Source organism: Scomber japonicus, chromosome 20 (assembly GCF_027409825.1).
Source record: "Scomber japonicus isolate fScoJap1 chromosome 20, fScoJap1.pri, whole genome shotgun sequence".
Taxonomy (NCBI): Eukaryota; Metazoa; Chordata; class Actinopteri; order Scombriformes; family Scombridae; genus Scomber; species Scomber japonicus.
Genome location: NC_070597.1, coordinates 19,885,626 through 19,901,270, shown reverse-complemented (window position 1 = coordinate 19,901,270; position 15,645 = coordinate 19,885,626). Strand labels below are relative to the sequence as shown.

At 41.9% G+C, this 15,645-nt stretch overlaps 1 protein-coding gene across 1 annotated transcript; it reads right to left on the bottom strand.

Moving 5' to 3' along the window:
- Positions 1 to 40: 40 nt before the first annotated feature.
- Positions 41 to 12,769, bottom strand: cdc42ep1a (CDC42 effector protein (Rho GTPase binding) 1a). Its single transcript, XM_053340913.1, has 4 exons — positions 12,631 to 12,769; positions 7,784 to 7,890; positions 4,537 to 5,497; positions 41 to 1,751 (listed from the first exon to the last, which is right to left on the bottom strand). The coding sequence occupies exons 3-4, from the start codon at positions 5,000 to 5,002 to the stop codon at positions 1,015 to 1,017; spliced, it is 1,203 nt and encodes a 400-aa protein (XP_053196888.1). The 5' UTR covers positions 5,003 to 5,497; positions 7,784 to 7,890; positions 12,631 to 12,769; the 3' UTR covers positions 41 to 1,014.
- Between the last annotated feature and the right edge of the window lie 2,876 nt (positions 12,770 to 15,645).

Genomic DNA, 15,645 nt, shown 5'->3' with positions numbered 1-15,645 from the left:
GTAAACATGAAGTTGTAGATAAATAAATGCGTATTCAACCTAATTAAAAACATATTTATTGTCAATTTATAACATCATAGTATATCATTGGTATTGACTGCAGCATATGAATGTGAACTGCACTATGTACTGAAGGTGCATATTTATAGGAGGTCAGTTGATATCTTTATGTACATTTGTATAAAAGGACATATAAATGAGGATTCTTCTATAAAAAGCCATACAGGAGTCGGACTTCATAATCATAAAAGGTGCACAGAGTATTTATATAGAAGGTCTGCAGCATAAAATAAACATTTATATGGTTCAGCCTTTAGTTGCAACTAGCAAATACCAGTATGACTTGTCGTATTCCCTCAGTCCGTGGAAGTTCAATAACTGAGATGTTTGCATTTTCCTGGCTTATCCTACGAAGCGGTTGTGTCACAAATCCTGAGATTCCAGATCTCTCGTTAGTAATCTTCCCTTTTTCTTTCTTGGTAGTGTATTCCTGAGCGAAAAGTTTGACAAGAGATTGTAGTGATGCCCAAAGCGTTGGAGTTGGATTACTTCTTTTTTTTTTTTTTTGTTAAATCCCCACATCCTCTTCGTTTTCTCTTAAGTGACCTGGACTCACACTGTAAATCTTTTCCTTTCAAGGAAGTGTGTAATGTTTAAAGTGAATGGCATGCTTTACAACTTCTACATTGAGTAATGTTGGTATTTCCATTGAGAGTCATGCAATCTGACCACATCCTCACAAGTCATAACCTTTTTGTTTAAAAGAAAAAAAAAAGCGGTATGCTTTTTTCCTGCTGAGCTTGAAAGTCTTTCATTTCTTTTAGATACATTCAGAAACAGGTATGCATTAGAACTGTACTTCCTTGCAGCGTCATTGCATCAAAAAAAAAAACAATCCACCGAGCCGGCCTCATTGTCCATACTAAGATTTTAGATGATTGATTGGAATTAAAGAGGAATCATACATCAGAAAAATATTTTTTAGTTAAGTGTCAAAACTCGATTTCCCTCAGTTCAGACTTTGATTTCATCTTCATCATCCATGTAACTGTAGGACATTTTCTTCTGTGGCTGGCTGATGATCATCCTCTCTGAATCAGCAGCCTCCATCCTGCTCTGTCCCTTTAAGGGGCTGCTGACCCCATAATGGCGTGCGAGCACATCTGTGGCGCTCTGGAACCGCTCGCTCTCCATCCCCATCCCTAACCTCACCCGTTCAGGAGAACCCATCACTACATCAGGTACTTTAACAGAAAGCCCAACTCCGTTCACCTCCATCCCGCTACCCCCTTCATCATCCCATTCGGCCCCGTGCGGGCTCTTCCTTCCCCCGCAGTCCTCCTTCAGCAGGGAATCCACGTATGAGATAGTGGCAGAGTCCATCTCCGATCCGTCATTGGTCAACCCGCACGCTGACCCCACTTCTTCTCCCTCCCAGGCATGGCTGTGCTCCTCTGGGTGGCAGTCGATTAGCCCGAAAACCTCGCTCATGAGGGAGGGGCCGAGGTCAAAGGTGAAGGTGTCCAGGGAGGTGAGGGAGGGAAGTGAGTCAGAGAAGGCTGTGGTGGCTGTGGTTTTTATGGGCTCAGAGGTCACAATTGAAGCAGAGCAGGTGGACAAGATGGCATCGGTAGGGTCGGTCAGAGAGCCACGGTGGATGCCAGGGGGGCAGGAGGTGGGGAGGGAGATGGAGGGCTGCTGACGCTCAGAGCGAGAGAGGCGAGGCAGAGTGACGAAGCCAGACTCCAAACCTGAGGAATGCACACAGATATGAACACGTGAAAATCAATCAGAGGTATTTTGTGTAGAGGGTTTGTAGTCTACTTTTTCAAATGTATCATTCGAATTTTAAAAGGAACTCTCCCATTCTCATTTTGATTTGTATGTATGAAGCCAGGAGACACGTAGCTTAGCATAAAGTCTGGAAGCAGTGGCAGAGGGCTTTCCTGGCTCTGTCTGAAGATTATAAAATCTACCTACCAGCCTCTCTAAAAGTGTAAGCTTAAAAACGAGAAGCTGTGGTTTTACTATTTTATGCCAGGGTGCATTGACTTCCTAGAGTTGCCAGGCAACCAGCAGAAAATCCACATGAAGTCACTGTGGCCTACCTCGAAGTAGTCCAGCCCTTAAATCCCCTGTAAAACCATTTATTGACTTTTTTGTTAATTAGTGAGCTTTAGATGGCATATGTTGTTATTTCTGGACAAAGTCAGGCTAGCAATTTCCCTCTGTTTCCAGTCTTTGTGCTAAGCTAAGCTAATCAGCTGCTGGTTGTAGCTTCAGATGTATTGTACAGACATGAGAGTGAGCCCTCAGCAATGATGAACTATTACTTGTATATGAAGAGAGATAAACACCAATAAGACTGTATTTGAATTGCATACATTAGTTTTCAGCAATCAAAATGAGGTATATATATCTTTAATTGTTCTAATACTAATAAGATATAAATCAAGCTGCTTTGTTTTTAGGAAAACAACTTGACAAGACATTTTCAATGTGACAGAACCAAACTCAGATAAGTGAGTCTAATTCATACATTTGGATACTGATGTTACCTCTTTTCATACAATTTGCATGGCGTATCATGTTGATTTTTATGGGTTGTAACCTAAAATCACAGGGTATTATTATAGCTATTTTTTTTCTATTACCAGCTTTGCTCTTAAGACTTTCCATGTGCAATAACGTGTCTTATTTCAACAACTAAATATCATTCCAATTCTTAAAAAGTCACACTCCTGGCAGGACTAGCTTCAGTTAATATACAATTCAGATAGGGGGCGGTATAAACCCATTGTAGTACATCCTGTTTCAACAAGCCAACAAACTCCTGTCCCCAAAGTGCTGAGTTGTTCTGCTCTCTGAACAGTGAATCATCTGCCCTACGCTGCCAGATCACTTAACAAGTCACACACTCTCACTCCACTGCCTTCAGGATCTAAACTGGTAGATTACAGCATCACTTCTCAATGCCAATGCTACAAATGGCCGGGAGTCCAAAGGGGGTTTCATTCCAACCCAAGGAAACAGCATCTGATTTCACAGATTAACAGTTTCAAGCAGAGAGTGTGAAAGAAGTAATCTATGGATCAGTAATCAACTCCTGGAGTGATTGGTGGGAGCTTATCGGTCGAAAAGTGAGCTGTGTATTAGTTTTTGTTGATGATTTGTGAGGAAAATGTTTTTATCAGGACATACATATTCAATCAATTACTTATTAATGACCACAACACCAAAAGACTCATATAGATGGAAATGTGTGTTATCTTAAGTGGCAGGAAGTTAGCTTAGTTAACATTGTTTCAGACTGGAAGCAGGCGAAAACAGCTCGACTGGCCCCGTCAATAAAACATCTGCCATCATCGACAAAGTTCACTAATTAACACATTATATCTCATTTCTTTAATGTGCACAGAAAGTCTTGCTAGTAGGCAATGTCTCTGTCACATGCTGAGATATAAAATAAAGATGTTAAATTGAAAAATAATAATTAACTTTTCATCTGTGTTGCATTTACATCAAACCCTTCAGACACAGCTGGGAGTGCCTGTTTGCACTCTTTGTTGCATTCTTCTTTTTGTTTATGTCTAATTGATGCTCATAAATAAACTTATTTTCTTTTCCCTTTCTTCTTCTTTGCTCTCTCTCTCTCACAAACACACACACTCGCACACACACACACACACACAGGGGATGTCAGACTGCGTGAGCCATGAGCATGGTGTTAATGTGGGTCATTCAAACAGCCTCTCAGACAGCTTGCTGCCAGCTCTGTCTGGATCTCTGTGTTATCAGTGCAAGAGCTGCTGATTATGAGCCAAGGTGATTCATAAGGACATCTGGGGTAAATCTGTCTACATTAGCGGGTAAAACTGACGAACGAGTTTCACTGCAGCTCCACAGATGGTTGCCACTTCTCTGCAGATTCCCGTTAACATGAGTTAACTCGTTTGACCTTTCCCCATGTTTTTGTTTTGCAACACTAACGTTCAATTTGAAGGAGGAGATCTAACCTTAATCTTAGGGACAATTTTGGGATTTGGTGGAGTACTTTGCTCCTTGAACAACTGGGCAAAAATACATGACATGACATCATGACAAAAAATTTCCACTGATGATATATTTGACTTTCTCACTGATCTAAAAACCTGATTTGAACCTCAGGAGCAGTAACTTTGTGTAACAACAAGAGAAAACCACAGTTTTTCTCCTACTATGCTGCTTTCCACCTACACACATTCAGACAGTAATTGTAGTAGAAATACAATTTGGATGAGTTTGTTAATTGATTTTTTTGGCCACTTGAGGGTAAAGGAAACGAGCTGACACACCCTCACACTTTAGATAATATGGCAAACAGTTGCTTATTAACACATCAGCATTTGCATCCACCTGGCACATTTAAGTCAAAAATTAATTCTCCTTTAGCTCTTTCTCTCTTGAAAAGGGCCCAAAACAATAAAACCATTGGGTGACACATAAAAAATTAACAATATATAAAATTTTTGCTATAAAAAGCAAATAAATGCTCACCATAAGAGCTTTTCTTTTCCTCTGGTGTGCTTTGAGAACTGGGGAAGAGCACCTTGGTGGTTGGACTCCCATTGGGCATATCCACATCCAGCCTGGGAAGGGAGATGGCGTTCTTGATTATTGGAGAAACGGCGGGGGGCGGAGGTGACAGCTCCTTAGGTCCTTCTTTGGGTTGGTTGTCTGAGCCCCTCCTGATCTGACGGATTGTCCTGGAGAAGAACGCGCCGATCTTGTTGTCGGGGCTGGAGATAGAATCCGTTTCCGCGTTGTTCCCGTTGGCTGTCCCGCCATGGTTGCTGAGGAAGGAGGTGTCCCCGAACACATCGCCGCCCCGGCCGACGTGCATGGTGTGGCGGAAGTCACCCAGAGGGGGGCTGATCATTTCCACCGTGAGGTCGCCTTTAAAGCGGCGCTTGCTATGAGAGACCAGACCTTTTAGGCCTGAGAGCTTTTCCTGAAGATTCATGGTCACAGAAGGTGAATGGCTTGTATTTCTTTAAAATAGACTTCAAACAACGTCTGAAATTGCCTTTAATCCCACTGAATGGCAAAACTGAACTACAAAACTTCAATTTTTCTCCTCTTAGACTTATGCCAAAATCAAACTCTCAAAGGTTATTCCAAGATCTTGAAACCGTGTAATTTCTACGGCTGAAAAGTTGAACTCCAGGCCTTGCAGAGCCAAATAGTTCACTGGAATATTATCTCTGTTTATCATGTGCAAGCCAAAATTTGTCCCACTCTTTGTAGCTTGTTGTTATGCATAGCTGGCGGAATTAAACGGACATAAATTGAGGAGAACACTATGCAGTTGTGTTCCTGGAAGCAGCCGAGCCAGTTGGAGTGTGGTCAGGTCGCCTGGTTTCCCCCACTTGCTTTGGGCTTTGGCTTTGTCGACATGAGCTCAGAAATAGGTCCGAGTCCAGCTGCAAACGGTTCTGTGGTCGCACCATGGAACCATCTATCGAGAGTAAAAACAGGGAAAAAACATCTATCTTTAAAATGTAGACAGGGATGTATTAGATTTGGAGGGATTTTAAGAGAAATGGATGACATTTGCAGTTTATTCAGTGGTAGTTGAGGAGCTAGGATTCAGTGAGAGACCACGACACTGCCCTACTCTGAATACTGTATTTAGTTGTAAAGTAAACTCGCTGCATTTTGAGCAGATCTGTCTTTCCGCAGGTTTTTAGGATCCCGCGTTCCAAAGGTCCGCCGGTCTGGAACCATCTAAATTTAGACCACAGTCACTCCCGTGTGCAACAAAAACCAAAGTCTGCTTCTTGTCCATTAAAATGGGTGGATATTCAGGGAATTCCTGCTACCATTTTATCCCGTGTTGACTGGCGTAAGGTTACACAAAGTTCATTTTACATTTCACCGAGAAGACTTATCACACTTTTAAAGCAGAGCAGCAGCCCTCATTCAACAGGCTCAGATTTGTTTATAAACAGGCAAAGTATGCTCAGCGGGACAGGAAGAGATAATGAAAATTTCCTGATAACAAGATCACTGCAGTGCTGCCATGCTGCCTGTGTGTGCAGCCAACCAATGAAAGGAAGTAAAAGGTTATCAGACAAGCCAAAAATGTAACAGAATATATGAATGAATAGTATTAACAGTTAAGAAATAGAAACAGGAAGCTTTGTATGTGATGAAATAAATCAATATTATATATACATTTTACTCTTCTAATTATCTGTACTACCATATTTCAATTTTCAACTCCTTTTTTCAGGGCAAGTTTAATCATTTATCTATTTTTTTCCTTTTTTCTGCATATTTCAAATGAGAGGATGAAGTGGCTAACGAAAACGCAGGTACAGCTAACGTAAAACAGCTACACTAAATAATGTGAAGCAGCCATACACTACATTATTGTAACAGTAGCAAAATTATTTTAGCTGCCAAAATAACGCTAACAAACCAAGCTAACATTAATTAGCAACTCTCCGTTAGCATACTCCTGTCTCTATAACATTATCGTACAATAGCTGCATCGTTAGCGCTTTTTAACAAACTGATTAGACGTTAAAGGAAAAGTATAAAACTTTATATTTCTTTTGACATCTGATTACACCTGTTTAACTAACAGTATTATGAGTTGATGTATTCTGTTACATTTTTACTTTACTGCCTTCTGTCAGTTTCTGAGCTCTATACTTCTGTAAGTCTGCAAGTCTGCAATGAAGCCAGACAAAAAAATTGGCTTTTTCTCACGTGTTGTTCTTTGCCAGCAGAGTAATGGATATCCAATTCTAAAATATTTTGATAGCATAAGGCAGCCCTGACAAGGACCTCTGGTTCTCTTTAAAAGCTTTCCATTGCAGCAGCTAAATGTCGGCGGGCCTCCCACGCATGCACAGCCCCGTCTGGCTTCATTAATGACCTGCTATGGTTCATGAGATGGGGATTGCGTCAGGTCCAAGGCAGCCCTTCTAATTTGCTGCTGACCGCAGTCCCAGGCCCTCCGCTCCACTTCCCCTGGCTGGCGTTTTAAGAGGGGCATCTGGGAACGGAGAGGAAACGCGCCACATACCAGCGCTGAGCAGAGCCATATCGAGGCTCACAAAGGGACGCCGGAGACCAGTATACCAAGGTGTGATGCTGAATCTGAGATGCCGTGAGTCTGCAGGGGCCTTGTGCATGTTCCCATGAAGTGACGGGCCACCTCTCCGTTTCAAAATAATTCCCCAGTGACCGCAGTCCGCAGACACAAAGGCAGTTATGCTCTTCCCAATAAGGGCAAAACTTTGTCCTGCTGTATCAAGGTTACACAAGAAAAACCCCAGTCTAATTGATAACCTACTGGATTACAGGAATACACATGGGGCCATTAATTACCCTGACTGTGCTTACGGAAAGCTCTGGTGTTTTGTCTCTGCCTGTAATCCTGTTAAAGACCTTTGACCACAACTCTGAGGGGGTCGACTCCTCTTATGTGTTTGGACCCTCTGGCCAAAGCTCACTTTATCTGCACATGGACTCCTATCCAACTGAACTCTCTTTCCCTACTCTGTGGTTCTTCTTTGCACTTGCCCGTGTGTTTTCAGAGTCACACAAATACAGAAGCCAGCACCCTCAGGCGTCAGATAAATGGTCTGAAAAAGCACAGTGAGGATGAAAAAACAGACTCTTTAAAAGGTAATAAGTGTAATGCTATAATCCCTGTAGCAGCCTGCCTGTCCGTGCTTTGGACATTGGAAAAGAATAGGGGGACCTCTCAACAGGGGGGATGTGGACATACCTTGGATTATCCCCTAATCCTTCATCCTCTCCGTTACCCCCAGATGGGTGCTTCTCTCTGGACAAGGCTTGGCTGAGTCTGGTCCAGTGGTTCAGTCAAACTGATTCCTGCCAGAGAGAGAGGGAGTAAAACAGAAAATGACTTTGTGGAGGGAGAGAGTCAATTTAAACTGAAGCGAGGCTGCAGACTGAGAAGTGATGAAGAGAGCTAAGTTTCATTTTCACAAATAGGAGTGAAGGGGGATGATGGCAAATTGGGGAAGAAGTAAGGATGAAAGAAATGGATGTAGAGAAATGACAGAAGAGAGGAGAAAAGGTCAGATGAGGAGAGGAAGCGAGAGGGACAAAATGTGAGGGTAGGAGGGATGAACGATGGAAGGACATGAGAGAGGAGAAGAGAAAAAAATAGGAAAGGTTGTGGAGGCTGAGACATAAAAGACCCAGAGAGGTCCTGGTGGATGGATCAAATCAGGAAAATGCATATTAGGAACACACAGTCATAGATTGGTCAACAACAATCTATTGTATTCATTGTTTCTTTGCCTTATAATTCATGACTCTTTTTTTATGTTGGTCGTTCGGTCCACTACTTTGGTCCAAACTGAAATATTTCAACACATCCAATGACATATCAATACAGCTACTCAATAGAGATTAGTAAAATATTTTGTTTAGACAGTTGTGGTTCCCAGATGATGTATCTTAATGATGTTTAGTAATCCCAGGACCATCATGAGGCTCACATTGGATGGATTGACATGAAATTTGGCAGAGACATTCATGTAGCACTCAGGGTAAATTATAATAACTGGTGATCCCAAAAAGTCCCACTAAGTGACATCACCAGGTTCAAATTTAAATAGTCTGTAACTTAGCTTCAAAATTAATGACATTCCCATCAGCCTCAAGTGTACTTTGTGTTTAGCACAATGTTAGCATTCAGCTCAAAGCAGTACAAACTCCCAGAGCCAGATTATGACTCTAAAACAGTCCAATTCCTCTTGATTGGAGAGATAGATGCTTTTATAAGCCACTGTACGGCATTTTTTACAAAAACGTTTGGCTTAGTTCAGCTATTAGCTACAGCTTTGCCTTGCTTTCTTTGGGCAAGTCACCATTCAGGGGATTTCAGAGCATTCATACATCACAGACAGGCTCAATAAAATATTTCCATGTCACTGTGTACAGTACTAGCTTGAGGTGGCTTTGCTGGATATAAACCAGAGTAACCACAGTCTAATAGGAGCCGTGTGTGTGTGTGCATTTGTGTGTGTGCGCGCGCGAACACATTCCTGAGCTGAGCATCGGTCGGTGGAGTCTTTCTCTCGATTACGACCATCAAACATCCTTCTCAACCTCAGTTCTGATTGAAACCACGTTTGGGTCTGAATCTCCATTTCTTCTTTTTCGTTCTTTTACCTTCTCTCTCCTCACTTTTTACTCTTTCTGCTTCTCTTGCTTCTATTGCTACTTTTCCATTTTTTTTGCCTTCTATCATTACTTTTCTTCTGTTTGCCTTCTCTATCTTCCCCTCTTTTTCCTTCACTCATTCTTTTTTTTCTCATTCTTTCCTTTGCTCGTCTCTTTTCGCCATTCCTCTTTCTCCAATCCTGGTTTTCTTTCTTTATTTTCTCTCTTTTTTTCTCCCCCCTTCATCTCTGTTTACGCGTCCTTTTGAGTGTCTTGACAGACTCAGAAAAGCTGAAGGCAGCTGTTGGGGCCCCACACACGCAAACACAATTCTTATTTGTGTTGACAATATCTCAAAAGTGTTTACTCTCCTATAGGTCCACTTGAGTAAAATCAGTGTCGGACTTTGAGTTGAACACGGGTCTCTCCCCCCCCCCCCCCCCCTTTCTCTCTCTCTCTCCCTCTCTCTCTCTCTCTCTCCCCCTCTCTCTCTTCTCATGTCCTTCAGTCACTAACCCCACTAACCAGGTGAACAAACATACAAGATAAGGCCGCATTTTTTAGACTCACCCTTTGACTTTCAATTACGTTCCTATTTTCACCATCCTTGCTCAGTCTGAATCCAAGCAAAACACGGCTACACTTCCTCTTCAGCCAAGAAAACATTTTCATGCTTCAACAAATATCCATACTCTCCGAGGCTCTCCACTTCCTGCATTTGCTGGAGCTGGCAGTCCCAATTTGCACTCTTTGTTGCCTCTCTCTTTGTGTTTATATCTAATCTATGCTCATAAATAAACTCATTTCTTTTGTCTCCCTTTCTTCTCTCTCTCTTACACACACACATTCCCTCTCTACTTATATGATATTTCTATATTAAAGGTTGTTAAAATACACTTACACGGACAGCTATATTGGTATTTGCCAGTAAAACTCACTATCGTCAGCAAAAGCGTGACACTTTTAGAAAAACATTTCTTCACTTCACGCTATTTCTTGGCTGGAAGTAGCCCCCTCCCACACATGACACACGTAAAATGTTTCCACATACTTGTTTTTGTACAGACTAAATAAACAAGATATTACATTTTAATTAGTGAGCTTTATAGGTGCTGATTTCATCACCAGGCAAGATGTTTCCTCTTGTTTCAAGTCTTTATGCTAAGCTAAGCTAACAGACTACAGGCCATAACTTCATATTTAACATATTTTCTCATCTAACTCCCCCAGGCAGAAAGTGAATAAGCGGTTTTCCCGTGTCCCCTGGTACTTTTGCATAATGCTACTTGCTTCCTGTCACTCAACAGCAACGGTGCACTTGTAGGATCTCGGTGTCTATGTTCTCATCACATACACCGAAAGAGTATAAAATATCAAAACAGTTTCAGGGAGAGCAGCAGGAGGATGGAGGCTAGCCAGAGCTGGCAAAACTTTGCAACTGTCCACATCGATCGTCTTCTGAGAAGTTCACACGCAGTCAAATTTTGGACAGCAGCCAATCAATAGACATGAGCTTACCCCTGCCTTTCAAACTGAAACATCACAATGGATTGGATTATTTTAACCTACAGAGTCCGACAAATCTGTTTCTGAAAATATCTGACATGAGTTGTTGAGTATTGAGTCATTTATAAAACTATGACAACCGTATGTAAGGTTTGTTCACAAGATTTAGGAGCCGTGCCTGTCCATGTTTCCCTCCATACAGCAGCAACCCATCGGGTGAGTGCATGCCATAGTTGTTGATCACTTTAATGAGGTGTTGGATCTTGTAAATTGTGACCATTTGGTGACGACAGACCATGATGGAGCAGTTTTCCCAACGTCACCATGTGTGGCCAAAAAAAAAAAAAAAAAGGCAAGGGAACCCTTTGGTGTGAAAACAAATACAGCACTAGGATTCAGAGTTCACACCTCTGCCATTGACCCTTTCCTTGTTGGTTGCGTCAATGACACCCAGGGGTCACAGAGGGTACCCCCTAACAGGAATGTAGAGCTCAGGTTAAAAAATGAAAAGAAATTCAAGTCAAGGAATAAGGAGAAAAAACCACAGGGAACGTCTGCACTCATTTACCAAATCAAGCGCTTCGTACTGTGTCATTAGTGTAAATCATACGAGTGGACGTACAGGAAACATATTACATGCATATGTTAATCATCTGCTGCTAGCTGAGTTGAGTGGATACAGGAGTGGGACTCAGTATTATCAAAGCACGGCACTCAAAGAGGATATATGCCTACTCGGGGGAGACGGACTGGGGAGACTACAGAGCCAGTGTATCATGAAAAAGTGTGTAGCTTCACAGTAAGGAGGACTACGCTCATTACTGCATGTTGTTTATTGGATTTTGTTATAATCACCAAAGCAGGCTGGATTTTTATCGATCGCCACTGTGCGTGTTTGTTTATTGGCAGGCTTTAGGGGGTCAACAAGTGTGTGTGTTTCTGTGTGTGTGTGTGTGTGTGTGTGTGTGTGTGTGTGTGCTTGTGTGTGTGGTATTTCACATGGTGGCCCTCCCTTGTGGCATGTTGGCAGGTTTCAGGGGTCATAAGGCCACTGCCCCCAACGTGTAATGATTCCAACACGGTGCTGCCTGTTTGTCTCCATAATTAAAACACTTCAAGGCCACCAACTTCAACTTCAGCATGTCGACCTCCACTGAATCAGTGACGCGTATGAAAATTGATAAGTTATGTCACGTTACTGCTATAATTACAAGGCGGGGTGGTAAAAATCAAAGCATTGCCAGAGTTTTTTTCTGACCACGGTTGCAGTGGGAAAATAGTAATGATATACTGCTGTTGCTGCCACTGCTGCTGCTGCTGCTGAGTATAAATATGTCGCGGAGCAGATTGAGTTTCATGTCAAAGATCTGAGAAAAGACTCACTCACAACACTCAAGACGACTTACACAGTAGGACTACAAACACAATGTATGATAGATAACATTTGCCTTATCTGTTTACTTTCTTTCTCTGCTCAGCAGGAGACCTTTTCTAACCTAATGATTAAACATTTCATTTGGAAAAAACAATGACATTGCTAATGATTAATGGTACAGTAATGCAACACTGATAACATCAGGCATTTTTGAAATTATTCTCATTGAACATTAGCAAAAGTAGTGATAGGTAAGGATATAATACACAATACACTTATAAGAACACTGGGGGCATTTATGTTCATCTTTAACAAAGATTATGAAAATTATACATATGTTGCAGGATAGGCTATAAGCTATTAAATACCCAAAGTGTTAAAACTACATGAATAGACGAGTTTTAGTCAAGTTTTAAAAGTTAGTGTGAGTGCTACAAGCAACTCTATGAATATTATAGACATCGCGATTAAGTCCCCATTAATTTACCACTGAGTATAATGGGCTCTGTAGTCTTTATAGTGAATATTACAGGAAAATATTCAACACAAAAACTCACCTCAGGAAGCTTCCGCACAAAGAAAGAGACAGCGGTTGACTCCGGTTTAATTATCTTTCCAACAGAAATATGTATTTTCAGTTTGTCGGGTCGGAGAGAGCCGGTGGTACAGCCGGACTGTCCCGCTGGTGCGCCGGGTGTGCGGAGTGGCGCTGCGTGGAGGAGGAGGAGGGCGGGGGCGGGCCGTGGATCAAATACCAATGAGACTATCAGAGGGGGCTCCCACACTGCTCCACGGTTAATAACACATCAATCTGATGTCTCTACAACATGCCAATTGTCTTGTCAACGCGGTTTAAAGCGATAAGTAAACACAGGAGTGACAATGGTGCAAACTAGAGGGCGCTATAGTGAGAGCTCCTGAGGTGAGGTAACCTTTTAGTCCAGGGGTGTCAAACTCATGTTAGCTCAAGGGCCACATACAGCCCAATTCCATCTCAAGTGGGCCAGATAACACGTCTGGCCATTGTAATTGTAATGACTTACAAAAAAAAAAAAAAGAAAAGAAAATATGAATCACTATTTTACTATAATAAAGCTAATTTACAAAATAGATAAAGAGCCTCAGATGTCTTACAGAAAAAATGAGTGCAATTATGTCTCAGTCTTTTACTGATTATTCAATATATGAATGGTTTAAATATGACCACAATATGTATATATTCTTTTGTATCATTTTTTAAAATTCTGGTCAGGCAATTTATCCAGTGGGCCAGATTGATCCCCTTGGCGGGCCGGTTCTGGCCCGCGGGCCTTATGTGTGACACCCCTGCTGTAGTCTATATTTAATAGGTCAAAATAAGGTGTGGAGTTTGTGTAGAGTCTGTGATAGAAAAAAAACTGTGTAAGAGGTTACAGTAACATGATACAGATGTGTTGTACAGGATTTGTAGCCAAGGCTAATATGCGACCCCTGTCCCTGGTTATGCTTTTCTACTTAAAAATGGTCATAACATAGCTATCATCATTACCAAAATCACATTAGTTATTATGTGCTCGATTTAACTAATGTACTTTTGCTAATGATGATACAATGTGTTATGACCATTTTTGAATAGAAAAGTCTAACAGGGGTAAGGGTCACAAATTAGCCTTGGCTACAAGTCCTGTATTCAACACATGTGTATCATGTTACTGTAACCTGTTTAATTGTTTTTTGTATTGTTCCTGTCAAATAAAGTCATAAAATAAAATATAAATTAAAACTGCAAGCAGTGATGAACGGGCCCTCGCGCCCCCACGCACCGCCTTGTACGCGCATGTCGGTGCATGCTGCAGTCACATGGCAGACACAGCGGGCACGTAGACGTCTTGGCACCGGGGCTTGTAATGAACACTGTGTGATGGGGCTAAGTCACATTGCATGTGTCCACTAGGTGGTGCTAGAGATCACCCACCAATGACATGTCATGTTGCAGTGTGTGATGTGGAGAACACATCCTGTAAATTTCATATAAATCGGATAATGTTTGTCATATGAGGCTGACTTCCTGTGGCCAGTAGGTGGCGCTGTGTATATGAAGCAGTATTGATGCATAGATGTGTTCAGGGCGGGACCCTCTACATGCGTGAGCAATTTGGTGTAGGTGGGACAATGTCTGTAGGAGTTATAAGGACTTCCTGCTTCATGGCGAAGCATCGAAATTGTTTGCACAGCCACGCCCAACAGGAAGAAGTCATAAAAAAGCTTTTGATAACTTGTCATCTCCAATGTCTCAAGCTGACTCTCTGTGAATTTGAAGTGGATGGGATGAAATCTCTAGGACTAGTGCGTTCAAATATGAGGCCTGGAAATGACCACAAAACTCACCAAAATTGAGCATTTTTCCCAAGATGGCCGACTTCCTGTTGGATTTAGGGTATGGGTCCAAATGGCGTTTTTGTGCGTCTGGAGATGATACATAAACCTACCGAATTTCATTCTTCTATGTCAATCGGGAAGTCTGAGGTTCAATTATGAAATATTCAAGGGGGCGCTATTGAGCCATTTAGTCACGGCCATCCCATTGAAGTATATAGGATGTGAAATGACCCCACTCCAGACGTGTGTGTTGAGTTTCGTTACCGTGGAGGCATCCTTTGCCTCTGAAAATTGTAATCGTATTTCATGGCGTTGAATGCGTTGTCATGGCAACAGTATTTGATGATGGGTCACGAGTTGCAGAATGTAGCATCACCAAGGTCTTATGTCTCAGCTGAGTCAATTTCAGGTGTAAATACTTAAGATTATGGGAGTAATTAGTGAAAGAATGAAGCAAGTGACTTCCTGTTGCCAGTAGGTGGCGCTATGACTGTCACTAAATATGAGACTGTACATGTGTTCAGACTGGGACACTGAACAAGCATATTAAATTTGGAAAAGCTCAGACCATGTGGAGTCAAGTTATGAGGGTTTGAATTTTCATGGCGAAGGATCGAAATTCGCCACGTCACCACGGCAACCAGGAATGACGGACGAAAAAGCTTTTGATAACTTGTCATCTCCAATGTCTCAAGATGACTCTGTGTGAATTTGAAGTGGATGGGATGAAATCTCTAGGAGTAGTGCGTTCAAATATGATGCCACAATTTGCATTAAAATCAATATTTGATTCAAAATGGCCGACTTCCTGTTGGTGTTAGGGTATGTGTCCAAGGGACTTTTTGGTGCGTCTTGACATGATGAACATGTGTACCAAGTTTCGTTTCTCTATGTCAATCTGTCACGAGGGGCTCGCTTTTATTGATTTTGTAGGGGGCGCTAGAGAGCCATTTTAGCACGCCCGTTTATGCAAACATTAAAATATCAAAATTTTCGCCACGTCTGGCTTGCGTGCAAACTTTGGTGACTTTTAAGGCACGTTCAGGGGGGCAAAAAGGCCGTTGTTGTGAGAGAAGAAAAAAAAGAATAATCATGGCAAAAACAATAGGGCTTCGCGCTGGTCAGCGCTCGGGCCCTAATTAAAAAAAGTATTTCATCATGTTGGATACAAACTCTTTTCTCTGAAAATAGAGCAGACCAGGTCATCAGGCTTT